Source organism: Rhipicephalus sanguineus, chromosome 5 (assembly GCF_013339695.2).
Source record: "Rhipicephalus sanguineus isolate Rsan-2018 chromosome 5, BIME_Rsan_1.4, whole genome shotgun sequence".
Lineage (NCBI taxonomy): Eukaryota > Metazoa > Arthropoda > Arachnida > Ixodida > Ixodidae > Rhipicephalus > Rhipicephalus sanguineus.
In genome coordinates, this window is record NC_051180.1 from 191,367,831 (window position 1) to 191,393,756 (window position 25,926).

Genomic DNA, 25,926 nt, shown 5'->3' on the forward strand with positions numbered 1-25,926 from the left:
GCGCCGGTTTGTGCATTTCCTTCCTTGCACTGCTCGTTTTTCTTTTTTTTTCGCTCTAAGTATTATTCCAACCTGTAGTTATAGCACCAACGAAGGTTAGTAGGCACTTATCGTTCATTACATACATGGTGCGAGTGACGCAATGAATGTATCTCATTTCCCCAAATGCCGATTACACCCTTTCTAGTGTACTCTTTAAATATCAGGACCTCACACTGAACTCGTCGACAGTGTCAATGGACATTGATTCCATATACATCCGCGAATCATAGACCACTGCGGCACTTCATGGGCAACCGAGTTGTATCTTTTTATGCCGTAAGGCGCATTGGTGCCAGAAAAAATAAATAAATAGAAGGTGACGCTTCTGAGCCGCTCAACTGGTCCAACAGTGGGACAGATAAAAATCGTCGAGAGGCCGTCGCAGCTAAACACCGAAGTTCGTGATTGAATTGTGCAGTAACATGTTGCACCTTGCCAAATTCACTGTACATATAAGGAGTCCTGGCACGGCGCAAGCGGAAAGCTACAGCGCGAGGCCCCTGGTGACTAGTGAGCAGAAAGGCGGTTGCACCCTCTCCGAACCCCCCATAGGATCCCATGCATTTTGAATGAAGTTTGCGATTCCGTTCCGCAAAAACAAACTAGCGCCATCTCTCGACAATACGCCACACCGACGATGCAACATCTCTTCTTGCTTCCACCGATATCCCATGCTCCAGGTGACCCCTCTCACCACTTTCTTTTATTTCTTTCGGTGGCCGTGAGAGCGCGCGCTGTGCACTGTGAAGGCAAAATAGACTTTAAACGAGTAGAAATAACCAGGAGGAGGCTAACCGATTGGTGGCTACAATCAAGGCACGAGTGAAATGCAATCCTTTAATACATAGTGATAGTACTTAACTTTATGGCTAGGTGGCGTGAGCCGCCACCCGATCTAAAGGGCACAGCCGTATACATCCATCCATCCAGTCGACAGCGCACCCGACAAGGCCGGCTGGGCTCGTCGCTTTCATCGCGTCTTCCTTGGACGTTGCAACGTTAATATTGTGTAAGGCGGCTGCCACACTTCGGACGATGAACCCTGATTTCGTTCAGCTGCTATCTCATCAACGGCAATGTTTCAGACGCCTCAGTTGTGTACTTTTGTCCGTTGGTTGCTGGACCAGATGGCCTCCTGCAAGACCGTGTTTTTCCAAGTCAGCTGTGTGTGTAGTTCTCAGCGTCGTAGCCAGTGGCGCACCGACGGGGGGGGGGGGTGGGGTTGTAACCCCCCCTGAGGCCGACCTGACTCCCCTCCCCCCCGTAACTGCTTCACGGTCATTGTCGTCGCGAGAATCCAGCATACACGTTCACGGGCCTTTCAGACGTTGTCATTTCAATTCAAGAGGTGGTCTGAGGTCGATTTTCTCTCATTTACTCCAGAAATACGTTGTATTCACCCATCTACTCCTAAACTGAAAGAGCGCAAACCGCATACTCTGTGGCTCTGTGGCTCTGTGGCTCTGCGTTCACTTCCAGTGAAGCGGCTTTGGACGAAAGAAAAGTTGCTTTCACGGGTCGTTAGTTTGACCCCTCTTCTTTTCTTGCCCCCTCTGATTATTGCAATAGAGCAAGGAGATATTTTGGAATCTTCGAAACAAGCTATTGTTTTTTTTTTTTTTTTTTTGATTCTCGGGGGAAGTCTAAAAGGGGCTGTGTACGATAATAATGCGCCGCGTGACTTGGCCACAGACGTCGGTGCACAGTGCATGTGACATGAAAAAGTATTACGTATAGCAGCTCATCCAGCTGTGTACGCAGTGCTACATACATGTTTGACCAGAACAAGAGTTTGCAGTATTGTTTACCGTTTGTAACGTTATTATCTGGTTCACACGGGCAAATCTAATGCACTTACCTGCACACATGCAAATTATACCTGGTTCACTGGGACGTTTCTAATGTAATTAGAGATTAAGATATCAAGTGCCTAAATACCATTAAATTGTCGGTGTCACATGGCTTGATTTAATGGCACTAATGGCGCGACGATGAAATTGCGCAATAAATATATGTTGGTTTTGCCTTGAATGTGCAACTTCTTTCGAATTCTACATCATAAAACTCATTTTATAGAAATAACAAGCGCTTTCATGTACATTCAATGCCTTACTCGCTATGGAAACGAAACTCGCTTAAGCGTGATGAACATTTCCTGTTGCGATGCCGGTGGCATTCTCGTTACTTTTTCTTAAATCCTTGATATTATAGTGAACACGAATTGTGTCCGTCACGGAGCACCTTTGTTTTCCTTTAAATAGTCAATAATGTACGCTCTCCTTGTCAACAAACATTTTTTTTTCATCATATAGATGGGCTCTACAAAACCACGCCCTCTGGATGAAGCTTTTTCATCTAGCGGCCGTGACAAAACGCAAAATGAAAATGAAGGCACTCATTCAACGGCAAGCTCTAAAGTATATAGCCACGTGTCACCGCTAAAATGCCCTTTATATTCACGGTCTTACCAATTAGCGCCACTTTTTACGTGCAAACGAGCTCTAACGTAATTCTAATTGGCAGGACCAAACCAAGGTAACTATCTATCCTCCAAAACGAAAAAAAAAAGGAGAAAAGCATTTGAAGCACTTGGGCCCTTCCAGAGACATATGGTGCGAATCTTCTTTTTCTGCCTTATCACAATGCATTAATTTTGCTAAATATGCAAACTTTCTCATAAACGTTTCACTATTTGGAACCCTGTGCCCATGTCTGTCGCCATGGCAAATATAACAATGAAACACATCGAGGAACAAGCTCTTAATTCATTGCAGCCGCAGTCAAAAATCTTTCACAGATACGTCTCAACGACTGTCATTCGAGCGTCAAGAGGTCATAAGTCACAATTATTCTCTCATCTAAATTTATCGAAAGAGTGCTATTCAGTTCACCCTTGAAACAGAAGACTCCCTGTTATTTTTAGATGCTCTTGTAACTTGCAAATGAAACTGTGCAAACACACCTACACAAGTCGATATTTTCAGTTCACTTTAGACCCCCCCAAAAATCCGCAATACATCAGTAGTAAAGATATTAATGCGAAGAGCCGGAACGCACTGCAGCGCACAACATTAGAAAGAAAAACAAGAAAAACGCGATATATTCAGGAAACTCGCCAAGAACGGCAACCCAAAATCTTTTATTCAGGAAGCATTTCGCTTCCAAAAACACAACGACGCAAGCTGAGAAATCCAGTAACAGGTGTCCCCCAATCAACATCACGACAGAAATACATCTCCGCTATCCGTGGCGCCAGCGAAACCATCGCCCGTTTCCGCGGCCGGCTGAGTCACGTGACAGTAAGAACGCGAATGGCCCGTCGGCTCTTGCGCTTTGCCGCCTTTGTGCCATACACATGTGCAGTCCGAAACGGGAGGGATAAAGACCTGACCGAAGCCAGTTCGAAACCGCTAACGGTGGCGCGCGCGCGACTTCAAGGCGAAACCACTTGTTCGAAAAGCCGCCTGGCGTACTAGGCTGCCGAAAAAAGAAGGGAAAAAAAACCGGTATTGTTGACACCCCACTCCTCTGAGCGTGTGGCCCGTAGCCGACGATGGGGACGGGCGGTTCGTGAAAATGTTTGCAGCATTACGAACACAATAGCACGTTCTCTGCCTTCTCCCAAAGACCGGCCACCGGAAGAGCGTACCCAAGCCATCTTCAACAAAACTGATTGTACTGGCTGCGACGCGAGCTGCATCAGCGGAACTGAGAGACGGGAAAGACGTCCCCAATCCATCGCAGCTGAAGCCAGTTACCGGAAATGAATGCTGGTAGATCCAAGCGACCACGCTAAAAAAAGACCACGCTCAAGGAATCCTACACATAGCGCCTTCGCTTTTCCCCGCGCAAAGCGCAAGAAAAAGAAAAGGAAAAAATGATGTTTGCGTACAGCCTCACACAGTCCGGCACTCCAAGTATCCCCCTTTCCCTGTCTCTCATCTAGCAGTGCACCTCGACACATCCACACGCCAAAGGCGCTCCCCACCCCCTTTTACTCTTCAACTCATTCCCACCACGGTCAATCCCTCGCACTCCTCTGTTCTTTGACCGAAGAGCACTGCCGCCGCCTGCCTCACCCTTTCATACCCACCAAACAAGAAAAGAAGCCCTGTTCATCCCTCCCTCAACCGCTCAAGAAGGAACCATATGGATTCCGAAAAGTAGGGACAAATGTTCACTCAAAGTTCCAAAGATAAGAGGGCGTCGGCGGCGCTTCGAAAAGAGTGTTTTTTGTTTTCTTCGGGGGTTGCATTTTCTACAGGCAAATGGTGTCGCCAGCGGGGTGGCCACGCATTTTTTTAACTTTGTTGACAGCGGACGGACGAGGTGCATTGGAGCGGCGAGAAGAAAGGCGACCTCGTACGCGGCTCGTTCGTCAAAGCAACAGCAAACCCGGGAGGCCGTACAGCTCGAGCACATGGCGATATTCGTTTAAGCACATACACTGTGGTTCCTGCATTTATGAGCAAGCCTTGGAGCAACTAGTGTGTGCGTCGACAGCCATGCCGCAGTACCGCGCGCACGCAGGGACCCCAAGCAAGCACGAATGCTATGCGAAAATCCATACGTTGCGAAGATGGGAGGAGTAAGACGACGTGGCAGAATGAGTAAATGTTTTCAAGGATGCATGACAAGAAAAAAGGGCTTTGGAAAGTGCGAGAGTTTATTGGGATGCCACGTTTTCTTTCTCTTTTTTTTTTCAGACAACTCTCACCCTCTCTCTTTTTACCACTTCTTTTTTGTATGTTGTACATCGGACGGAAGCTACGAAGCTTGATGTGCCTTCATGCACACGTTCAGTTCGCTTGCTAGAACTTGCTTCTGTGTCTGCTGCACGAATCTGCATCGAATGAGCTACCACATCACAGGCATTTCGCTGAAGCGCCAGTCGAACACGATCCTCACCTACTTCCCGAAAAAGATTCCGTGTTCAGATTCAAGAGATGCAGCGACAGCACCGGAATGCCCGATTGCGGCCAAAAAGGAAGCGATGACTCAGCACTTATCGCTTTCAGATGCGTCAATCGATCAGTCACTTATCACTGAGGATACTTCAGTCGCCGAACCTGTGCACCCGAATGACATGGCAAAACGGTAAGCCTGGCTACAGTGCAGCTGCATTGAGCTGTACGTACATACTGTTTATAATCAATGCCACAAAGCTTATAGTAAATATTTACGATGCACTTTCAGATTTGTAGTTTGGCGAGGCTTGAAGGAAGTATAATATAGGATGTTCTGCTCACATTGTGCACAACATTGTCAGTTGCAGAGTTCTTTAATTGCTAAAGTTGCCAATGGGGCTTGTTTGTATGACATTTCCTGATTACTGTGGTAATCGGGCACAAGACACAATAAATGGGACACAAGAAAGGCACACGGCACCGGGTGTCCTCGTGTGCCTTTCTTGCGTCCCATTTGTTTGCGCTACCACAATAATAATTTCTTTAACAGCATTGCGCGACCGCCAGCAGGCCGGCACGTCAGCACCCTTATCACTACCTGGAGCTGAAAAACTAGCAAAAATAAGTATTTGCCAGACATCTTTGTTGGAACCATATTACGCGTTGGTTTATTCAATTTGCCATTTATTTTCTCCGTGCGCTGCTTCACTGAACAGTTTCTTGGTCCTCTCAAGTTTTTCAAGATCTTGCTGTAAAACGGTGAAAGATCATCATCATCATCACATTTGATATGATGATGATTATTATTATTATTATTATTATTATTAATATTATTATTATTATTATGTTTATTATTATTATTATTATTAGTATTAGCAGTAGTAGTAGGGTGATTCCACGTAAGATCGAACAAACGATGGCTGGTCCACCTCTCAAATTTATTTCAAAATTTTATATATTATTGCCTGATGAGTGGAAAGAAGAGATCCGCAATTTGTTTTGCCACCAAAATTTTTTTCGAACCACAGGAAATCAATAATGACGAAGAGGTGGAGTGGAGCGCTCATCCGCTCTGCTGTTTTGGCCAACTTTCGTTATGAATTGCACAAAATATATTAAGTTAGGTAGCTGAAATTTATTTACCTAAATATATGCATGTTTTTGCTTCTGCTCAGCTATTTTTAGTTTTTATGTGTAGTGTAGATGTTTTTATGAAAAACCTCAAAAATGGGCCAATCGGCAAAATTTTCTTTACTTTGAAGGTCTTTATCTCAAAAAAGCCTTGTAGCAGAGGTACAAAAATTCCGCATTGCGTTCTTCGCATGTTTATCTACCAAACTGCCAAATCTTGTATTTATATAACTTTTCAGTAAAGAGATATCATCGGGCTAAGTTCAAGAAAACACCGAAGGATGAAAACTTCTGACGACAATTAAAAAAAAACCCCATTTTTTAAATTTCTTAAACTTTGTCCACTTATTCACCTCCACATCGGCTTTCACAATCATTAAAAACATGTTGCATAATGTCGTTGCACTAATAGTTACGGCCCCTCCAATGAATGTTGCATAATGTCGTTGCACTAATAGTTACGGCCCCTCCAATGAGACTCTTAGACAAGAATGGGCAATTCCGACTTCTTGCCCAGCAAGTGTATAAAATGCAAGGCAGGATTGAATTTCTTTTTATTAAAAGGTCAGCAGGTACCTAAAAAGGTGTCGCCTGCACTGAAGACGTTAATTTTGAAATTATTTGGTCACTGCAGCGGCCACGAGCGCGGAGCTACCGAGTAGGCGCGCGCGCATCCGAGATGCTTGTTGTAAGAGACGGCGCAGTGAGAGCTCGTTCTCGCGTCCTCAGACCGATTGAGTTCGAAACAGTAACACCTCTCGGGTGACTTGAACGCACGTGCACTGGAGCTTCGCTATTCTATCCGCCCTCTGTTCGCATCTTAGCTAGGCGCTGATAACACGGCGGAGATGGAAGCAAGATGAAAACTCTATAAGGGAGCTATGAGCGCTCGCTTCACGCACGATGCTGCCGCAGAAACTGCGCTGCGCCAGTTGCGATCAGTGGAAAGCATGAACGTGGCGCTCCAGTGGCAAAGCAAAATATGGATTGTCAAAGGAAAGAAAAGCAAAGCTATCGGTAACCGGATGCGCTTGTCTATATTAGATGTCGGCAGCAGACGGCGTGAACTGGCCGCGTGTTCGGTGCGCTGTTCACACTTCATTCGGCGCGGATAGTTCTCGCGCTTTGCTCTTACTCTACTCCTCCTGTGCGTCTCATGACGAGAAAGTATAGCTCTGAATGAGTCTATTGTGGAGACCACCTTTCAAAGCACAAGAAGCTTAAAGGAGTACTGACACGAATTTAAAAAAAAAATCGGTTTGTTGCTCTAAATAAAAATACTGGTGTCGAGAAACCTAAAACGACTATTGTGGTGCCTGGGAATGCATCCTATATATTTTAATTAGCGCCACCTTAAAAAGACACTTTCGGTTTCGACATCGAGGGGATGGCTTCTCAGTGTCGTTTCATAGCAGTGTGACGTCATGGAGATGCAGAAATTCGCGACGTACTAGCGGGAAATCCGTCATCTGCTCGTGGTGCAACAGACAACGATGAGTGAATTGTCGTCCAGTGACCCTGACAGTGATTTCTACGATTTAGGCTGCATGCAGGACGCAGAACTCGCGAACTCGGAGGAACTGTCTTGACTTGTCGGGATAATGTCCTTGCAGTGTGGCTGGCTTGCAAATGCTCAGCGACGAAAACTTCAAAGTCAAATGAAATTATTTTATACGTGTTCTCCGACTCCAGTGTGTGGACAGCGTGGACACTGCATACCAACGAAGCAAAAAATGTCCCCTTTGCGATGTCTCAAAATCGTGTCAGTACTCCTTTAATTATTGCAAAGAAGCCAAAATTTCGGAGAGTTACCGACCTAGACATAAATGCTTTGAAGGAACGTTTAACGCCCGAAAGATCAGTGACTGTCAGTGAGACGGACTACTTGTGCTACGCGTGCTTTTGCTACCACTGCAATGAAAGATCTTCACGGAACGCACAGTTTAACGATGACATTCTTATGCCCCTGAAAAAGAAAGCGACGCAATTAACCAGATCACTGCGACTACCGGTGCACGCGCGTTCAAGACACCCGAGAGGTGCTGCTGTTTCGAACTCAATCGGTCTGAGGATGCGAAAACGAGCTCTCACTGCGCCGTCTCTTACAACGAGCATCTCGGGTGCGCGCGCGCCTACTCGGTAGCTCCGCGCTCGTGGCCGCTGTAGTGACCAAATAATTTCAAAATTAACGTCTTCAGTGCCGGCGACACCTTTTTAGGTACCTGCTGACCTTTTAATAAAAAGAAATTCAATCCTGCCTGCATTTTATACACTTGCTGGGCAAGAAGTCGGAATTGCCAATCCTTGCCTAAGGTTCTCATTGGAGGGGCCGTAACTATTAGTGCAACGACATTATGCAACATGTTTTTAATGATTGTGAAAGCCGATGTGGAGGAAAATAAGTGGACAAAGTTTAAGAAATTTAAAAAATGGGTTTTTTTTTTAATTGTCGTCAGAAGTTTTCATTCTTCGGTGTTTTCTTGAACTTAGCCCGATGATATCTCTTTACTGAAAAGTTATATAAATACAAGATTTGGCAGTTTGGTAGATAAGCATGCGAAGAACGCAATGCGGAATTTTTGTACCTCTGCTACAAGGCTTTTTTGAGATAAAGACCTTCAAAGTAAAGAAAATTTTGCCGATTGGCCCATTTTTGAGGTTTTTTATAAAAACATCTACACTACACATAAAAACTAAAAATAGCTGAGCAGAAGCAAAAACATGCATATATTTAGGTAAATAAATTTCAGCTACCTAACATTAATATATTTTGTGCAATTCATAACGAAAGTTGGCCAAAACAGCAGAGCGGATGAGCGCTCCACTCCACATCTTCGTCATTATTGATTTCCTGTGGTTCGAAAAAATTTTTGGTGGCAAAACAAATTGCGGATCTCTTCTTTCCACTCATCAGGCAATAATATATAAAATTTTGAAATAAATTTGAGAGGTCGACCAGCCATCGTTTGTTCGATCTTACGTGGAATCACCCAGTAGTATTGTTATTACTATTTGGTATCTCATATTTTCTTTGCCGTTGCAATCCTCCAGCCTAAGCAACGAAATGGCGTATTATGCAATGTGCCTGCACCCCCCCCCCCATCCCACATTCCTGTAGGCTTCTCAGAATTTCAACCCCCCCCCCCCTGTGAGAATTCCTGGGTGCGCTACTGGTCGTAGTAGTTTGATGACGCGAGGAGGTCAACTGCTGCTACATCGTGGGAACCGCTGAAGTGACTGCAAGCTTGACGACATTGTGGCGGAATATTCTAGCGTACTGTACGCGCACGATTGTGCTACACTTAAAATACCTTAAATACACTTAAAATACACTCAACCTGATGCGACTGTGTGCAACAAGTGTGTTGTTATCGTTGTTGCGCCGGTTAATATCGAATTGCAATTGGAATACCGTTTTTGCAAAGGTAAGTCAAGCTGTAAGTAGTTGCCCTTCTATATGCTGGCTACTCCACGAACATTACTTCTAGAATCGCATTTTATGTTGAGTTGCACATACTAAAGGAGAATCTAGCATACGATATACATTACACGCGTGCGCATTTCCTATATAAATCTGAGTAATGCCACGCGTGCGCATTTCCTATATAAGTCTGAGTAATGCCATGCTCAATTTAAAGCCCATGTGTTAGAGGATTGTGTCTTCAATCGTGAAAGTGATTAGATATTCCGAAATATGTAATTGCAATGGAATTAGAACTCTCTCATATGTTCACACGGTCTGTGAACAAAAAAAAAAACGCTGTGTTAATGTTTGTTGGTCATTTGCTAAAGTACTTTCACGCATTATTATGCAGCTGTGTGACGGTTGTTAAAACGTTCAGCAAGTTAGATTTCGGTTTTCTTGACCTAGTTGAGTGCTAAGAGTGTTGGGCGAAGATAAAAACGCGTGTCTTTTGTGCGTTTCTTAAGCAGGCATACAGCCGTAATATTCATTGTTGTGCTGTTTGGGGTGTTCAGTAAAACAAAAATGCCGTTTTGTATTGCAACAGTTTTTATTTAATCCGTGTTAACAGATCACGCAAACAATTTGGACACATGCACGTAAGAAACGTACGCAGTGCACCGCGCGCACACATAAAAAAACGGGCCTGTCGTTTTAAAACAAATAATATAGAACAATTGAGGTAACAGACGGCATGTTTGTCTAGTGGAGCAGCGTCGGCAGTACAAATATCAAACCAGAATGAAAAATTAATAGAAAAACGGCGAGTAACCGGCGCTTTGCCCACGGCTTCTATGAGCCACGCGTATCCACCTTTCGCCACCGTTCGCCGTTGGTGGCGCCACCAGTACAGCTCAAAGCAGCAGCGCACGAGGCGGATTGACGCGGAGTGGTCGAAGTCGTTCTTCAGATTGCTTTCAGCAGTGATGTTGAAAGAAACCTTCTTGACGACGAGGATTTTTCACTGCACGTAGAAGACTGTGAAACCACCGAGAGTGACAGCGACGATGAACGATCAGCTGCTAACTCACGAGGAGCGAGTTGGACTTCACGTCCCCTCGTGCGTTAATGTTCTTTCACGCTCGTAAGTCACTTTGGTTACATTTAATGTATAATAGCCTTGAGCGAGATCAAAATAAAAGCATAGTTCCTCTTGTGCATTGCATGTATCACAATTATTTTGGATATTATGGAGCACCGCATGCCGCCAACACGCTCGAGCTCGACCAGCGAAGCGAAATGGTTAGAGCGATGGAACGTGCAGTCACAATCCACGCCTCTCGGCTAACTTCTTTGACGTTGCAAAAAGCATACGTGTACATTCTTTTCGATATTCATGTTTCGATCGTGCTGATCGAACCTGCAACATGCGAGCGAAGTGAATTGCACACGGCTAGAGTCTCAGCATGGCTGCGAGACAAGCGCTACTGAATGGGGGTTAAATGCTTGTGTTCCGTTGAAGACGGAACTCCGCGTTCCCGACTGCGAAAGTAATGACGACGGCGTATTGCAAACCATCACCACGCGCAGCAGTGATGACGCTACTCGCTGGCTCCCTTCTACTGCGGCAAATCCGTCAGGCAGGCTCGGTACGTACTGCCTGATATTGCCACGCAGGCGGCGATGGCTTGGTAGTCAGGCGTCTCATGAGGCGGCGATGCTGACGACGTCACAGTCGCCGATCGGCCCGTCGGAGCTTGACCAAAGACGTGGTAGGCTGCTTGCTCTCGCCAGTCTGTGGCTGCTCCTATGCTCCACTTGAAGTGTCGCACGGGCCCATTTCCGGCAGGGAACAGCCACACAGGAGGTTTTGCCCTCCACGGGCAGTTTGGATCGGGAGTCGAGCTCGAGCACCAAGGACGCGACCTGGAGAACTCACGGCCGGAACTCCTTGAGACCGCATACCTCCGAGTATACCGTGGGCAGCTGGAGCGTCATGGCCTTGTCGGACTTCTCGCGTCGGGTCTGGAACCCGACTCGCAGTCGCGCGACACCCGTGATCCTCACTCCAGACTGTTCCACCCTTCTGCCTCGACCCGTCTTGGAACGTTTCTTCTTTTTTCTCCTCTTGCCCATGCCCTCTTCTCATTGGTCTTCCCCAAGGGCCTTCACCGTGCTTTTTCCCGCGAACTTTCTTCTCGTTCGGCGGGCCATGTTTTCACACGCGATATTTTGCGCGGCCGTCGTCATCTTCTCTTCGTTGCTTAGTCGTCGCTCACAACACTACGGTGCCACCACGTTTCAACACCACCGCGTCAACGCGTCACTACACTTCACCACAATAGGCCCCTTTTTGGGAGAGTTTTTCTGCACGAAAAACTGTTGCTCAGTCTTTTGGATCAGATCACTCACACGAAGGGAAAAAAAACCACCAAAATAGCCTGAAAACCGCAAATTGTCCAATTTCAATATATCGGCGGTTGACTGCTATGTGAGGCTTACTGCAATGAGGTATAATCTTCCCGTGGTAAGCAAATGGCATCAGAGTATAGTCATTGAATCCAGCTCATGTAGTCCGCCCCAACATTTTCAGGCCCCTTGATGTGTTCTGCGTGGAATTCATATTCCTGCAGGGCTAAACTCCATCTGAATACTCTGCTGTTGAGGTGTTTTGCCTGCGATAAATATTGCAAGGGTTGATGATCGGTTTGAACTATAAAGGGGATTCCATATAAATATATGTGGAACTTTTTGATAGCCCACACAAGAGCTAAACACTCACGCTCTATTGCCGAGTAGTACTTCTGTTCTCCAGGCAATAATTGCCGGCTAGCGTATGAGACAGTTTGTAATAAGGACTCATGCTCTTGCATAAGAACTGCGCCTATACAAGTATCAGACTCGTCACTGTGTAGTATGAAAGTTCGTTTGAGATCCGGAGCCTTGATGATAGGTACTTGAGTGAGTGCCTTCTTGAGGGTTTCGAGGGCGGCTTCTCTCTCGCTGTTCCAGCTGACCTTGTTACTTTCTCTTTTCTTGGTCAATTCTGTGAGGGGCTGAGCCTTTTCTGCGTAATGGGGTATCAAATCACAGTAATAACCTGCCAGGCCAAGGAAAGAGCATAGTTGTTTCTTGGTATTGGGATTTGGAGCTCTCACTACCTTTGAAATCGTGTCTTCCACTGGTCGAATCGTTCCTCCTCCAAGTCGATGACCAAGAAAAACATCTGACGTTACACCAACTTCACATTTCTGGGGCTTGATCGTCAGTCCAGCCTCGCGGATCCTCCTCAGCAATTGACGCAGGGTGTCAGTATGCTCTTCCCATGTCGTCGTAGCGACGAGCACGTCATCAATGTAGTGAACAACATTTGGTAAGCCCTGGAGAAGGCGTCTCATTAATTGGGTAAATACCACCGTTGCCGTCTTGATCCCGAACTGCATGTACAGGAAATGATAATGTCCTGATTGAGTGGAGAATGCTGTCTTTGGTTGAGAATCCTTGTCCAAAGGCAATTGCCAATATCCTTTAGTTAGGTCAAACTTTGAAAAGAACCTTCTCGCGCCGATCTCAGCAAACGTTACATCTGTCCTTGATATAGGTTCCGCGTCGGAAATTAAGACATTATTAATTCGACAGAAATCTGTGCAGGCGCGATAGCTCTTGTCCGGTTTCTTAACCAACACCAACGGTGAGTTGTATGGCGTGTTTGACTGTTCAGTCACTCCAAGCCTTAACATATCTTGCACTTCTTTCTCGATTACTCCCTTCATTGCAAAAGGCAATGGGTACTGTTGGGAGTGGATGGGCTTAGAGGTGGTCAATTGAAGATGGCAATCTAATAAATTTGTTTTTCCCAGTATTTGGAAAAGACGTCTTGGTGACTCACCAAGATCTTGCGAAGTTCGTTGCGTTGGCTTTCCCGTAAGTCATGGCCAAGCTTAATCACTTCTGTACCAGAGCGCTCAGTAGCCTTGAAGGTAGGTATCGGCGTTTCCGTCTCTTCCTCCTCTACCACAATAAAAGATGCCGACTGTGATGCGTTTTCAGGTTGACGTTCTTCATAACGTTTTAACATGTTGATGTGGAAGAGCTTAGTATTTTGTCCCATGCCTGACCAGTAATCAAAGTTGCCCTTCTTTCCGGTCACCGGGAAGGGTCTCTTCCACTGCATCAGTAGCTTGTTCTCTGTACTTGGAAGCAGTACGAGTGCTCAGTCATCATTGTTCAGCCGACGGGTTTTACTTCCTCTGTCATAATTGTTGTTTGTCATTGTTTGCAAAAAAGACATTCAACTGATTGTTATGGATGACTGTCCCAACACCGAAAGTATATGGTGCAAAACGGTGTTTCTTGGTGTTCCTTTTGTTATCGGAGCTGTCTATCGACGTCCAAACGCTCCCATTTCATTTTTAGAAAGTCTGCAGGATTGCATGTGCAATAATGTTCCTCCTAGCACCCGTGTCATTATTGCGGGAGATTTCAACTTACCAGGAATAGATTGGGCTGATCTTACAGTGGGTTCAACCGATGTTACACATTGTGAAGCCTTGATTAACCTCTCTTTCAGTTACGACCTCACGCAAATTGTTCGGGATAACACTAGGATTTCACCGACCTCAGAGTCGTTACTTGACCTTGTACTCATTTCAAGTAATGTAACAGAATGTAGTGTTTCCGTCAAGGACGGATTATCAGATCATAAATTGGTTTTGCTTTCTGTTAAGGAAGCACTACCCACGAAAGATTCAAAGAAGTCTACTATCTGTATAAGAGATTATAGTAACACAGATGATGTTAGCATTTTGGACTGTCTTGAGTTGTCATTGGATTCTTTCGATGGGGCAACTGATGTCAACACTTTGTGGAATAGATTTAAGAACATGGTAAATAGCTGTCTGGACGAGTACGTGCCAAAACGAACCAAGGCAGTAAAAAAGTGCAATCCTTGGATTAACCGCAAAATAATTCAGCTTAAACGTAAAATAAGACGCAAAAGTCGAAACAAAGAAAAAAACAAAACGGAGATTTCGCAGCTTTCCCGAACACTTAAGCATATGATCGAGACTGCGAAAGATCACTTTTATTCGCAGACATTACCTTATTTTATGAGAGATTCACAACGTTTCTGGCGTCACCTTGCCCCTTCGCGCGAACAGATACAGTATGTGTGTGTCGACGGCAATATTATTAACGATTGTACCGAAATTGCTGAAAAATACAATGAATACTTTCATTCTGTGTTCGTCCCACCAGAGAAAATGTCCACTGATATTGCTGAGACTCGCACCGATGGTATGTTGCATATGCCTGACATTGTTTTTACAGAGGAGGGAATACTGGCATTACTGCTTAACCTTGACACTAAAAAATCGGCTGGTCCTGATGGTATCCCTAATGAATTTTTAAAACGATACGCGGAATGGGTAACTAAGTATCTCTGTATCATTTTTAAGGCGTCACTAGACCAGCACAACCTACCATCTGATTGGTTGATTGCCAGAATTATTCCTGTTCATAAATCCGGTGACAGACACACCATTGGAAATTATAGACCTATTTCAATTACATCCACATGCTGCAAAATTATGGGGCATGTGATATCAAAAAGCTTGTTTAATTACTTTGAAAATACTAATATTTTTTTTCCAAACCAACATGGTTTCAGGCAAAAACTGTCTACAGTTACACAGCTCATTGAAACTATGCATGATTTTTCTAGCGTATTAAACGAGAAAGGTCAGTTAGATGCTGTCTGCCTAGATTTTTCGAAAGCGTTTGACCGCGTTCCGCACCTTCAACTTCTTGATAAATTGTTCAGTCTTGGTGTGAACATCAATATAATCAAATGGATTAAATCATATTTAGTAAGAACACAGTTTGTACAGGTAAATGGTGCAAAATCCCGACTGTTGCCTGTAACGTCAGGAGTCCCCCAGGGATCGGTGCTAGGCCCTGTCATTTTTCTCAGTTATATAAATGATTTTGCTGACCACATTAACCCCAATATTAACGTTCGACTTTTTGCTGACGACTGCCTGATTTACACCACTGTAACCAGCCGCAGTGACCAAATCCCTTTAAATTCTGCATTAAAAATTATTAGTGACTGGTGCGATACGTGGAAAATGAAAATAAACTACAGTAAGACTATGTATGTAACGATAACCAATAAAGTTAAAAATATACACTCCTTCGAATACGAGATGGATGGCAAGGCCCTAAGCCGTGTAAACCATTTTAAGTACCTCGGACTTACCATATCGCATGATCTAAACTGGAAAACGCACATAGACAACATATGCTCCTCGGCTGAAAAAAAGCTCTGGTACTTGAGGCGAAAGTTAAAACTTGCTCCAGAACAAACTAAATTAACTGCGTACTTAACGCTTGTTCATCCTACACTAGAGTATGCGAGCGTCATCTGGGACCCCTTTAAAAACAACCTGATAGAAAGAATTGAAAAAATCCAAAGAAGAGCCGCAAGATTCATCTTATCAAAATACCAATCAACTGATTCCGTAACTGAGGTGATTAACAAATTAAACTTGCCTTTACTTACTCAACGCAGGAGGATAGCTAGATTGAAAATTCTGTATCTGATTCATCGTAACTGGTTTAATTTCAATGCCCAAAAATATATAAAACAGTGAGTGTCCCGAACAGTCAGAAGCAGCCACCAAGAACATATTCTAGCAATTGCAGCACGAATAGATGTACATAAATATTCGTTTTTCCCCAGAACAATAGAGGAGTGGAACTCACTGCCACATGAACTACTGACAATGTAAGCAAGTTTGAAACCGGGATAACTAAACTTTTCACTGCGACTGTAGACACATAGCTTTTACCTTGTGGATTCAGTTGACCTAAAAAAAACTCTAGTTTTTTGTTGTATAAGAACTGATTCATCAAGCGACCGCGGCAGATTTTGATGGTACCAGGATTTAATAGTGTCCACAGCTCTTCTTGCTTGCATTGTACCTATTCTATCATTGTATTACGTGTACTACTGCATTGTGCCTTTTGCATGTACTGTACCTTGAGTCTGTCCTCGAGCGCAACTGCATTTTCTTTTCTTTCCCTTTTTTTTTTCATATCTTGTAACGCAACCACCCTGTAACGGCCTTCGGCCAACAGTATTGATAAATAATAATAATAATAATAGTTCTTCTGAGTCACTTTAGCGCGTGTCAAGTTCACTTGTGCCAACAATAATGTCTTTTCCAGACGATCCCTGAGGTCTAAGATGTATCCATACGTGGTCTTTACTTCTTTGCATATGTGCAGTCCATAACTCTTTGAGTATGCTGAGCGGCCCTCGAACATGTCTGCCGTACAACAATTCAAACGGCAAAAAGCCCATACTGGCTTGCGGTACTTCGCGGTACTCAAAGAGCAGGGGTGCCAGCAATCGATCCCACGACTTGGGTTCTTGACACAACTTCCGCAGCATTTGCTTCAATGTTCCATTGAATCTCTCTACCAACCCATTACACATGGGATGGTAAGGCGTCGATTTGAGATATTTGATGGCTAACAAATCATTTACCTCTCTCATTAGTTCATAAATAAAGCATGACGCCTGATCGCACAATATCTCGTGCGGGAATCCAATGCGAGAAAACATCTCTATTAGTCCCTCTGCGACGGTAGTGGAATCGATCGACGGCAGAGCTACCGCATCTGGGTATCGGGTGGCGAAGTCTACCAGAGTCAGTATGTAGCGGTTCCCCATACGCGATGTGGGCTTTAGTGGTCCAATGATGTCCACCGCCACTCTTTCAAAGGGCGTGTCGATTAAAGGTATGCGACCAAGGGGTGCCTTTCCAACCTTGTTCTTAGGATAGGTCCGCTCACATGTGTTGCATGAGCGCACATATCTCTTCACTGCCTCTTGGACCCCAGGCCAATAGAAAGCTCCTAGAACCCGATCGATTGTTCTTTTCATGCCCTGATGCCCAGACATGAAAGTTTCGTGAGCTAAAGCCAGCACTTGACCACGCAAGTTTTGAGGTAGCGCCACTTGTTGGTTCACTTTGTCTGAGGGTCCCCGGTAGTAACGGTATAGAATTCCCTTTTTTATCTCGAACGAAGGCGATGCTAGTCTTCCTTGAAACACTTCTACATTAGTCTAAAGTCTTCTCTTCTTTTTGAGCTTTACCGAGCTCTTCTCTGCTTATATCCAAGGTGCTCATATTGACCTTGGATAAGGTCGGCAGTTCGCAGCCCTTGATGCCGCCCACCACAGAATCTGGTGGTCCTTCTCCTTCCCTGGTTCCCTTTGGTCTCGGTTTAGACTCATGTTTCATGACTCTCTCTTTCCACTTATCATCGGGGTTTTGTACTTCCCGTGCTCCTGGAACATTGCCAATGATAACGTCGTACAAAGGTCTTACCATGCATTTGACCACTGAACTACCAGAGAAATAAGGTGAACGTATTTCGACCTTTGCTTCAGGAACGGTAATGCTACTGCCATCCGTGAGAAACAACGTAGCTGTGGGGCCTGTAAGAGCTTCGTCTGGCACCAGAGATCGACAGACTACTAGCGTGTTACTTCCTGTGTCTCGCAGAACTGAAACTGTCTGGCTAAACACTAGGCCCTGCAACACCGGCATCTCGCGAGTCGCAGCTTTTGGGTGACTTCCCACCGCGCTAGCAACGTTCCCCTCTTGTTCGTTGGATGGAGTATTGGTACCTTCCGTTGGGTCTTCTTCCGGAGACAGCAGGCAAGATGTTTTCTTCATCGAGCCGTCTCTTTTTGTGCAGACCTTGGTATCGTGTCCTGGCTTGTGTCAATAGCCACAGTAAGGTTGTTTAAGCTTGGTTCGGCAATCCGAGGCCCTGTGACCGACCTTGCCACATACAAAACACTTTACTGCTGTTTTCAAGGACACGCTTCCGCTCTTCTCCGTGGCACTACTGTTCTTCGTTTCTCACGGAACAGGAGCAAGTTAGGCTGTCTTGGCGCCTCTAAGAAGTCATCGGTGGCCTCTGCCATGTCATCAAGTTTGCTGTGCTTCTTCTCACGAAGAAACAGCACCAGCTGGTGATGGCAGTTGCTCAAAAATTGCTCTGCGACTATTAGATTACGGAGTGCCAAATACTCTGTCGGTCTTAGACATTTCGACCCACCGATCAAAGAAACTCAAGAGCCTCGTCGCGTACTGTTTTCCGGTCTCGCCATCTTGGGGCTTGCTCTGGCGGAACTTCTCCCAGTAGCCCTCCGCCGTAAAGCGAAAATGTTGAAGCAAGGCTAACTTGGCCTTATCGTAGTCGAGGGAGCCTTCCGGAGACAACCGTCCGAAGACTTTTAAAGCCTCTCCACTCAAACACAAGCTCAAAGCTGTGGCCCACTTTCCTTTCGGCCATTCCTGTCCGGGGGCGACATTTTCGAACCTTTTTAGGTATGCATCCAAGTCGTCCTGGTTTTCATTGAATCCTGGAGTTAACGTTCAGCAAAGCTTCAATTTGGGCTAGTTGGTACGGCATAGCCTGTCCCTTGTTATGTTTCTCGTTTGTGCTTCACTCAGCGCATCTACATTGCTATCCCTGGAATTAAGCTGTGAGGATTCACGTTGCAAAATGCGTTTCCTCCAGATTCTCGGTCAGCGATTCTCGCCTCTCCATGATTGCCTTGGCTTCGGCAACCTTAAGCTGCAACTGCAAATTCTTCTCCCTTATTGCTTCCAATTCTAACAACCCTTCTGCCTCGACCCGTCTTTGTTTGCTTGTTTGTAGCCTATCCATATTGGCACATAGTAGTAGTAGTAGTAGTAGTAGTAGTAGTAGTAGTAGTAGTAGTAGTAGTAGTAGTAGTAGTAGTAGTAGTAGTAGTAGTAGTAGTAGTAGTAGTAGTAGTAGTAGTAGTAGTAGTAGTAGTAGTAGTAGTAGTAGTAGTAGTAGCCTCTACTGCATGGCTGATACCCACTCTGAGGGATTGGCCAACAAGTCATCTTATGAAAATTAAAAAAAAAAGTATTTTGAGTATTGAACATACCCACTTCGAACGTTTCTTCTTTTTTCTCCTCTTGCCCGTGCCCTCTTCTCATTGGTCTTCCCCAAGGGCCTTCACCGTGCTTTTTCCCATGAACTTTCTCTTCGTTCGGCGGGCCTGGTTTTCACACGTGATATTTCGCGCGGCCGTCATCGTCTTCTCTTCGTTGCTTAGTCATCGCTGCCGTTGCCTCCAAACATGGTTCACAACACTACGGTGCCACCACATTTCAACACCACCGCGTCAACGCGTCACTACATTTCACCACAAGAACTAAAGGAACAATTTTTCAGCGCGAAATTACACAAGGACGAGAAGAGAGGACGCAACACGTGCGCTAACTTTCAACAAAATGGTTTATTTTAACCGAAGCACAATATATACAGTGGTGATGCTCAAACGCTACAGCCAGATGTCATGCACAGAGAAGTACTTTTTTGTCATTCTGATTTTAACAGGGGACGTGCAGAGAAGTGATATTTTCTTATCATAACCTTTTATACAAGATATGCGCACTAACCACAAAACTAATGCATGTTCAAAAAATGCAATTCTTTTTCTGACAGAGACAGGGACGGCGTGCTTACACAATCGCTACCCAACTTTGCGATTTTGGTGGCTTCTACTATTAGTCTCGTTAGTTCATCACGGTTAGTCAATAACACCTTGGTGTTCTCAAAAACCGGGGCACACCCACAAGCTCTGCAATGCATCGCGAGCCAGCCATCGTTACCCGTCTTTACAACGTTGGAGTGCTCTCATAACCTGTCATTCAGACTATGCCCTGTCTGTCCGACGTACTGCTTTCCGCAAGAGAGGGAATCTGATGCACCACCGCCTCTCTACAGTCCACGAACTGAGTCCTATGTTTTATCTTGCAAGCAGAGGCGTTTTGCGTTGCTGGACTACTCAGTCTGCAAATAGAATTAAGCCCAATTTCTCCCCTTATGGAGAACTAAAGGGCCCATAAAGTGGACGGAGAGATGGCCGCCGCCGTCAGTGGTAGAGCATCAGACGCGTCATTCGAAGGTCGCAGGTTCGGTCCCTGCCAGCAGCAAGTTATCTTTTCGTCCACTTTACTTTCTTCACATTTATATCCTAATCTAATTACTACAAATTACATCCCCTGTACTTTCCGGCATTAGTTCTCATATATATGTAAGCTTGAGCGAGTTGGTAGGTGTTTATCTTTGGTTGAAACACCGCACACAGGACGAGGACGATATATATATATATAAAGTAGATGTTTCGGAGCCAGCTGTGGTCATTCATGTGTCGGTCTTGTTTTTATCTACAGGGATCGCTGAAGGTCAGAATGAAACGTTTGCGCGAGATGCGGGCATTGCCTCAGGCCTTCACTATATTAAATGAAAACAGTTTCAAACAACTCATTCTCAACTTCAGATGTTTTCACGGTTCTTGGAGGTTAGCATTCGCGCGGTTCAGAGACGTTACAAGATATGGACGAGTAGTTACATAAAATGCAATTGTTTCCGCGGCCCTTGACTGCGCGTCAGTGGCCGCGAAAACACCCGCGATTTCCCGCTTTTTCCTGATGAACTCAATATAGCTTCCACCACACTTTCGTGCTGAAGCTCCAGAGTACTTAAAATGCGTGTCTGGTCATCTCTTTGACAAATATAAAGAGATGACCAGATGGGTAAAGCAAGCCTCTTTTGTCCCGCAGATGCATGCAATCAGCTGCTCTGAGCTTAGAATCACATTTGTTTTCGGGCACTTGCTCGTAGTGTGAAGTGAGGCATACATGATGTTGCACTGTTATCATTTCATTTACTTTGGTTCGTCTTGTTTTTCTTTAAGGCAGAAGCCTTAGATGCCTCATCAAACACGAAAGTTGACCGTCGGCGGCCCGTGTCGCCAACACAAGTGATGCTCAAAATCATCACGTGATGACGTCACAGATCGACAAAATTTGTGACTGCACTATGACGTCATAGTGACGTCACTCAACGTGACGTCATATGATGACACCATCACATCATATGTCGCTCTACATTGCCTCCGTGATCTGGGGCCAATCACGGAGGCAATGTAAAAGCAGGTGAGGTGCAGAAAGCTTGCAATGCCTTCGATCTTGTGGGCAGTCCGAAACCACGTTTGTGCAGATAGCTTTCGGAGAAAGACAAAAGATGATCAGTGCATCGACTGACGAAAAAGAAGGTGGCTTTCGTTTTCGAGTCGTCTCAGGCAAATTTCGTAAGGGACCGTGTTTTTTTTTTCGTGTATTTTTTTCGCATACATTTTACCTATGCGGTCAGTTCTTCAAAATGTATGGGTAAGTATTACACGTTGACATCTATATTGGTGACTACCACGTTTTTATCGCCTGACGGAGACAAATCGTCAGGCCACATATCGTCAGAATTATTTCTGGCCGAAGAAAGCGGGTTTGCGCGCCACGTACACGCCGTATTATTATTGTTAGTCGTTACGCAAATGGCAAGCATGTCAGGTTAGTGATGCCATGACCTCTTGGTCGTGTTGGGCATACGTACATTCTGCCCCTCCGTGCCAATTTTCGTGTATACCAAGTATGTATACCAAGGCGAAAGCCACGAGATGCAAAGCTATTCTTGCATGCTTCAGATTTTGTAATGAAGCACCATGCAAGAGCTTCTTCAATAACGACACTATAGCGGCATCAGAATTTACGTGACAGATGCTGCGCGAATTTGAGTACACAGCGCAGGATGGCTAAAAACAAGTGTAATTGCACTGACACAACTAAAAAGAAAAAAAAAATTAAAACCAATTTCACACCTGTGCAATCTGTGGAAAGAGCGGAGCTGGCCAGCAAGTGTCACCACCTGGCAAACACAGATTGACTTCTTTCTTTCTGCAATGCCCTCTCTCCTCACTTCTCTTTCCCACCCATTGTTATGCTATGCTATGCGGTTATGCTGTGGTTTACCCTCCTCCTTTTCCTCCTCCTCACCATCCCCTTTCCCTTTGCTCTACCATACTATGCATGGTTATGCTATGCTAGGAGCTGCTTGGCATGTACCCGCTTTCTGCGGTGCATACCCACTGAGTTTTGTGCGGACATCAACAGCCTTACTTCCAGCCTAAATGACTCCACTGTTAAAAAGAAGAGGATTTTCTTTAACTCCCCATAACTAAAGCCAAGCGCGTGTTCTAACGTAATGTATACAAATATTTGGCATTATTTTTGGGATATTAGAGTTGCAAAGCCACCATGACCGTGGTTTGAGTGGTTGGCGTTAACGCACAACCACTTAAATGAGCAATCATGTAGGTATAGTTGCCATTGTAATGACTTCTAGGTTGTTACTCTCGCATTGATGAAACAATAAATTGTCTGAAGAAAACATAGCTGCTTTAAAGGAGCACTGACATCAAATTTATGCAGGTCAATATTTTTGCATCCATGAGTTATTCACCCCTCTAGTAGCGATTCACAACTGAAAATGCAACAGGGGACGAATAACTATCTGCTGTATTGATTAATGTGGCCAGTATCGAGCAGGATTCAAAATGGGTGGAAAGCCCGCCAATTTGTGGCACTGGCAGCACTGCCTCGTGGTCGCCTTTCAGACTGTGCCCCAGCTGATGATGTGGCCGTAGAAAGAAGTGACGTGAAGTTCAGCTGACATTTCGTGTGCTAGGTGCACAGGTGCAGTCATGTCGTAGTCGCCAGCATTGCCTACGTCGCCATCGACAGCGTCACGGTATGAAGACAACATTCTGGAAGTGGGAATCACCGCGGTTTGTGATATCGTGAATTATGTACTGCGCTAATACACGCTATGTTCATGTCGTGAATATTTTTGCAAAGCAGCAATTCTGAAATGGATGCCGTTCCAAGCAGCGATGAAAAGGCACCTGGGGACGAACGCTCAATCCATTTAAGGTGACTTAAAGATGTTTGGAAGTGAGCTCGTTAGTAAGAATCCATCTAAAAAAAACAGCACTACCTTACACATGGACCAGGGAACAACACACGAGGATGGGCGCTGATTGCCAACGAAGCTTTTATTGTGCTGCACAAACATATAGCTTATGAAAAGGGAGGTGGGCGAGTGGAGAGGAAGATAGTAGCAATTGCACGTGGTTCTGATGATAAAACACAGATGCGTACATCATTGAGATTGCTGGAGGAAGCTGAGTTCCTAGTCGGGAAGGATGAGTGATGGGGCACTAACACACTTCGAGCCCATGCGCATCATTGAGAGCCAGTGCAACCACAACCGCTGCAGGCAGAGCCACGTTTCAAAACCCGGTTGAATGCAAAATGTGAGTTGTGTACAAAATGCTCATTACCTGCGGGCCGCGGCAGAACGTACATAGGCCAAACTGCACGCTGCCTCAAAGACAGCCTGCGGAAACACGCGAACGTGAGGAACAAGCGTGACAGTAATCTCGCGATTCATTGTGCCACATGCGGATGCTCACCTTTACTCCATGAAGGTTGTATGCAACTACAAAGACAACCGCCCTCAGAAAATTTTCGAAACTTTTACAATGAGTGCATGAGCTCGTAGTGTGTTATTTCCCCTTCACTGTTGTTGACCAAGCTAGAAAAAAGTAATACTTAGTGCAATGACAAGTTTTTGACGACAGTCTTCTCTTTGATTGCTTCCATTAATTACTATAGTGAGCGGTACGTGTGTGTACTTAAGCAATGTCGGTATAGACAAATATTGTAGATTTGTTGTAATATACTTGCACAAAAGTTCATGCAGGGTGCTTAATTTTTAACCATACAATTACCAGACTTTATCAACAATTCCACTTACTACAGTTGACTGTGGGATTTTGCTGAGAAAGCATTGTGACCCAGCATCTCGGTATTTCAGTTCTCTTCCTCTTATCGAAGTTAAATACGAATCCTCCCATTGCCACAAATTGCATTATTAACCACCCAGTATTCTAATGATCATCTCCATAAAGCACAACAGCCGGCACATCACCACGCAACCAAGGCCTAGGCTGTTCAGAAAGCACGAACGCTTTCAGAATAGTTCTGTATAGTAAACGGCATGCATGCTCAGCTTATGCTTCCAATACTGTAACTAAAGCATCAGGCGAAGTCATATTCGTTTACAAATATGAAGTGGATTCCCGGGAAAATGTTAGGTGACCTGAGGTCACTCGACTAAAGAAACTTGGGGTTGTCTGCAGAAAAATCAAGAGGAATAACTTAATTTCATGTTCGAAATGTTATAATTAAACATGCATGTATTTGTGCATAAATTGATTTCTTGTAACGTGGTACAACTGCTCCAGCTTGGAGACAAGTATTTGCGTTTGAAAATGCGTGCTTGGTAACTGCTCCAAATGGCGGTTATGCTGCTCCAAAGTGAGGGTTTAGTTGCTCGAGAAGCTGTGCCGACGTGGCTTCTGTCAGTGACATCACTGTGCCATCAAACATCACCTGTGGCCTCCGAGATTGGTTCCGGCAGTGCGCCATTGCTCAGGTCGTTCCATTCACACAGGGAGAGCGTAATTAGAGAAAGCATTGCGACAGCCAGGAGAGCGTTGCTGACTGCACGCTGAGCTTGAGCTAAGGTTGCCAATCAAGGTGAACGATTGGGCGAGTTGGTGATTCATGATCGATGTATGTATACTGCGCGGTAGTAAACACAAACGACAAGAAGACACAAGGACTGCGCTTGTCCTTGTCTCTTCTTGTCGTCCGTGTTTACTACCGCGCAGTATACATACGTCGATCTAAGGTTGCCATCCCGCAGACTGTTAGAGTTAACAAAAAGATCACAAAAGGCCGGGCTAGAAACACGAAAGGAAACGTGACGCTTGTAGTGTCTCCCCTATAGCCTGGCCGTTATTTCTGATGGGGCAAGCAGGGAACGCGGTGTGACAGCCAGGCGAGCTGCACAGAGCATATGGATTGATGCTATGAGCAAGGCTTGGGCTAAGGCCGCCACCTTGCGCTGTGTGGAGGCATTGACAAAATGACACTTCTCTTAGAAACACGCCGAATGGGACGGCCGTAGCTTATCTCGGAGGCCACGCGTCACCTCTTCTAGTTCATGGCAGAGCCGTTAGACGGGGCAGTTTGTGAAGAACGCATTTTCTGCAATTTCTGGCTGAAAACAAGGTTGTGTTAACCAATCTTTGCGCCCAAGCTTTCAGTTGGGCTGAAAATCTCGGCGGCGACCATTTAGTGCAGTAGGCCATTAAGCAAGCCTCGAGACACTGCTAGAAAGTGCCGTCGACGAGTTGAGCTGATCCTTGACCTTAGAAAGGGACACCCTGTGCAGGCAACCTGGAGGCATGGCAATGCTCTCTCTCAAGATCAGTGTGCCTGACAACAAGGTCATCAAGACTATCCAGTTTGAGCCTGGCACGCTAGTCTACGATGCCTGCCGGCTCATTCGTGATAAAGTTCCAGACTCTGCTCTTGGAGACGGTGAGTTCCGCTATGCCTCTCATGCACTGTC

The 25,926-nt window shown here is 45.2% G+C and overlaps 1 protein-coding gene across 1 annotated transcript in view; it reads left to right on the forward strand.

The window, feature by feature from the left end:
* Window positions 1-25,926, forward strand: part of LOC119394536 (talin-2) — a 612,547-nt gene that overhangs the window by 118,325 nt on the left and 468,296 nt on the right. The window contains exon 2 of the mRNA XM_037661859.2: window positions 25,747-25,895. Within this exon, the coding sequence (XP_037517787.1) occupies window positions 25,747-25,895 (149 nt within the window). The remainder of the gene's footprint in view (window positions 1-25,746; window positions 25,896-25,926) is intronic.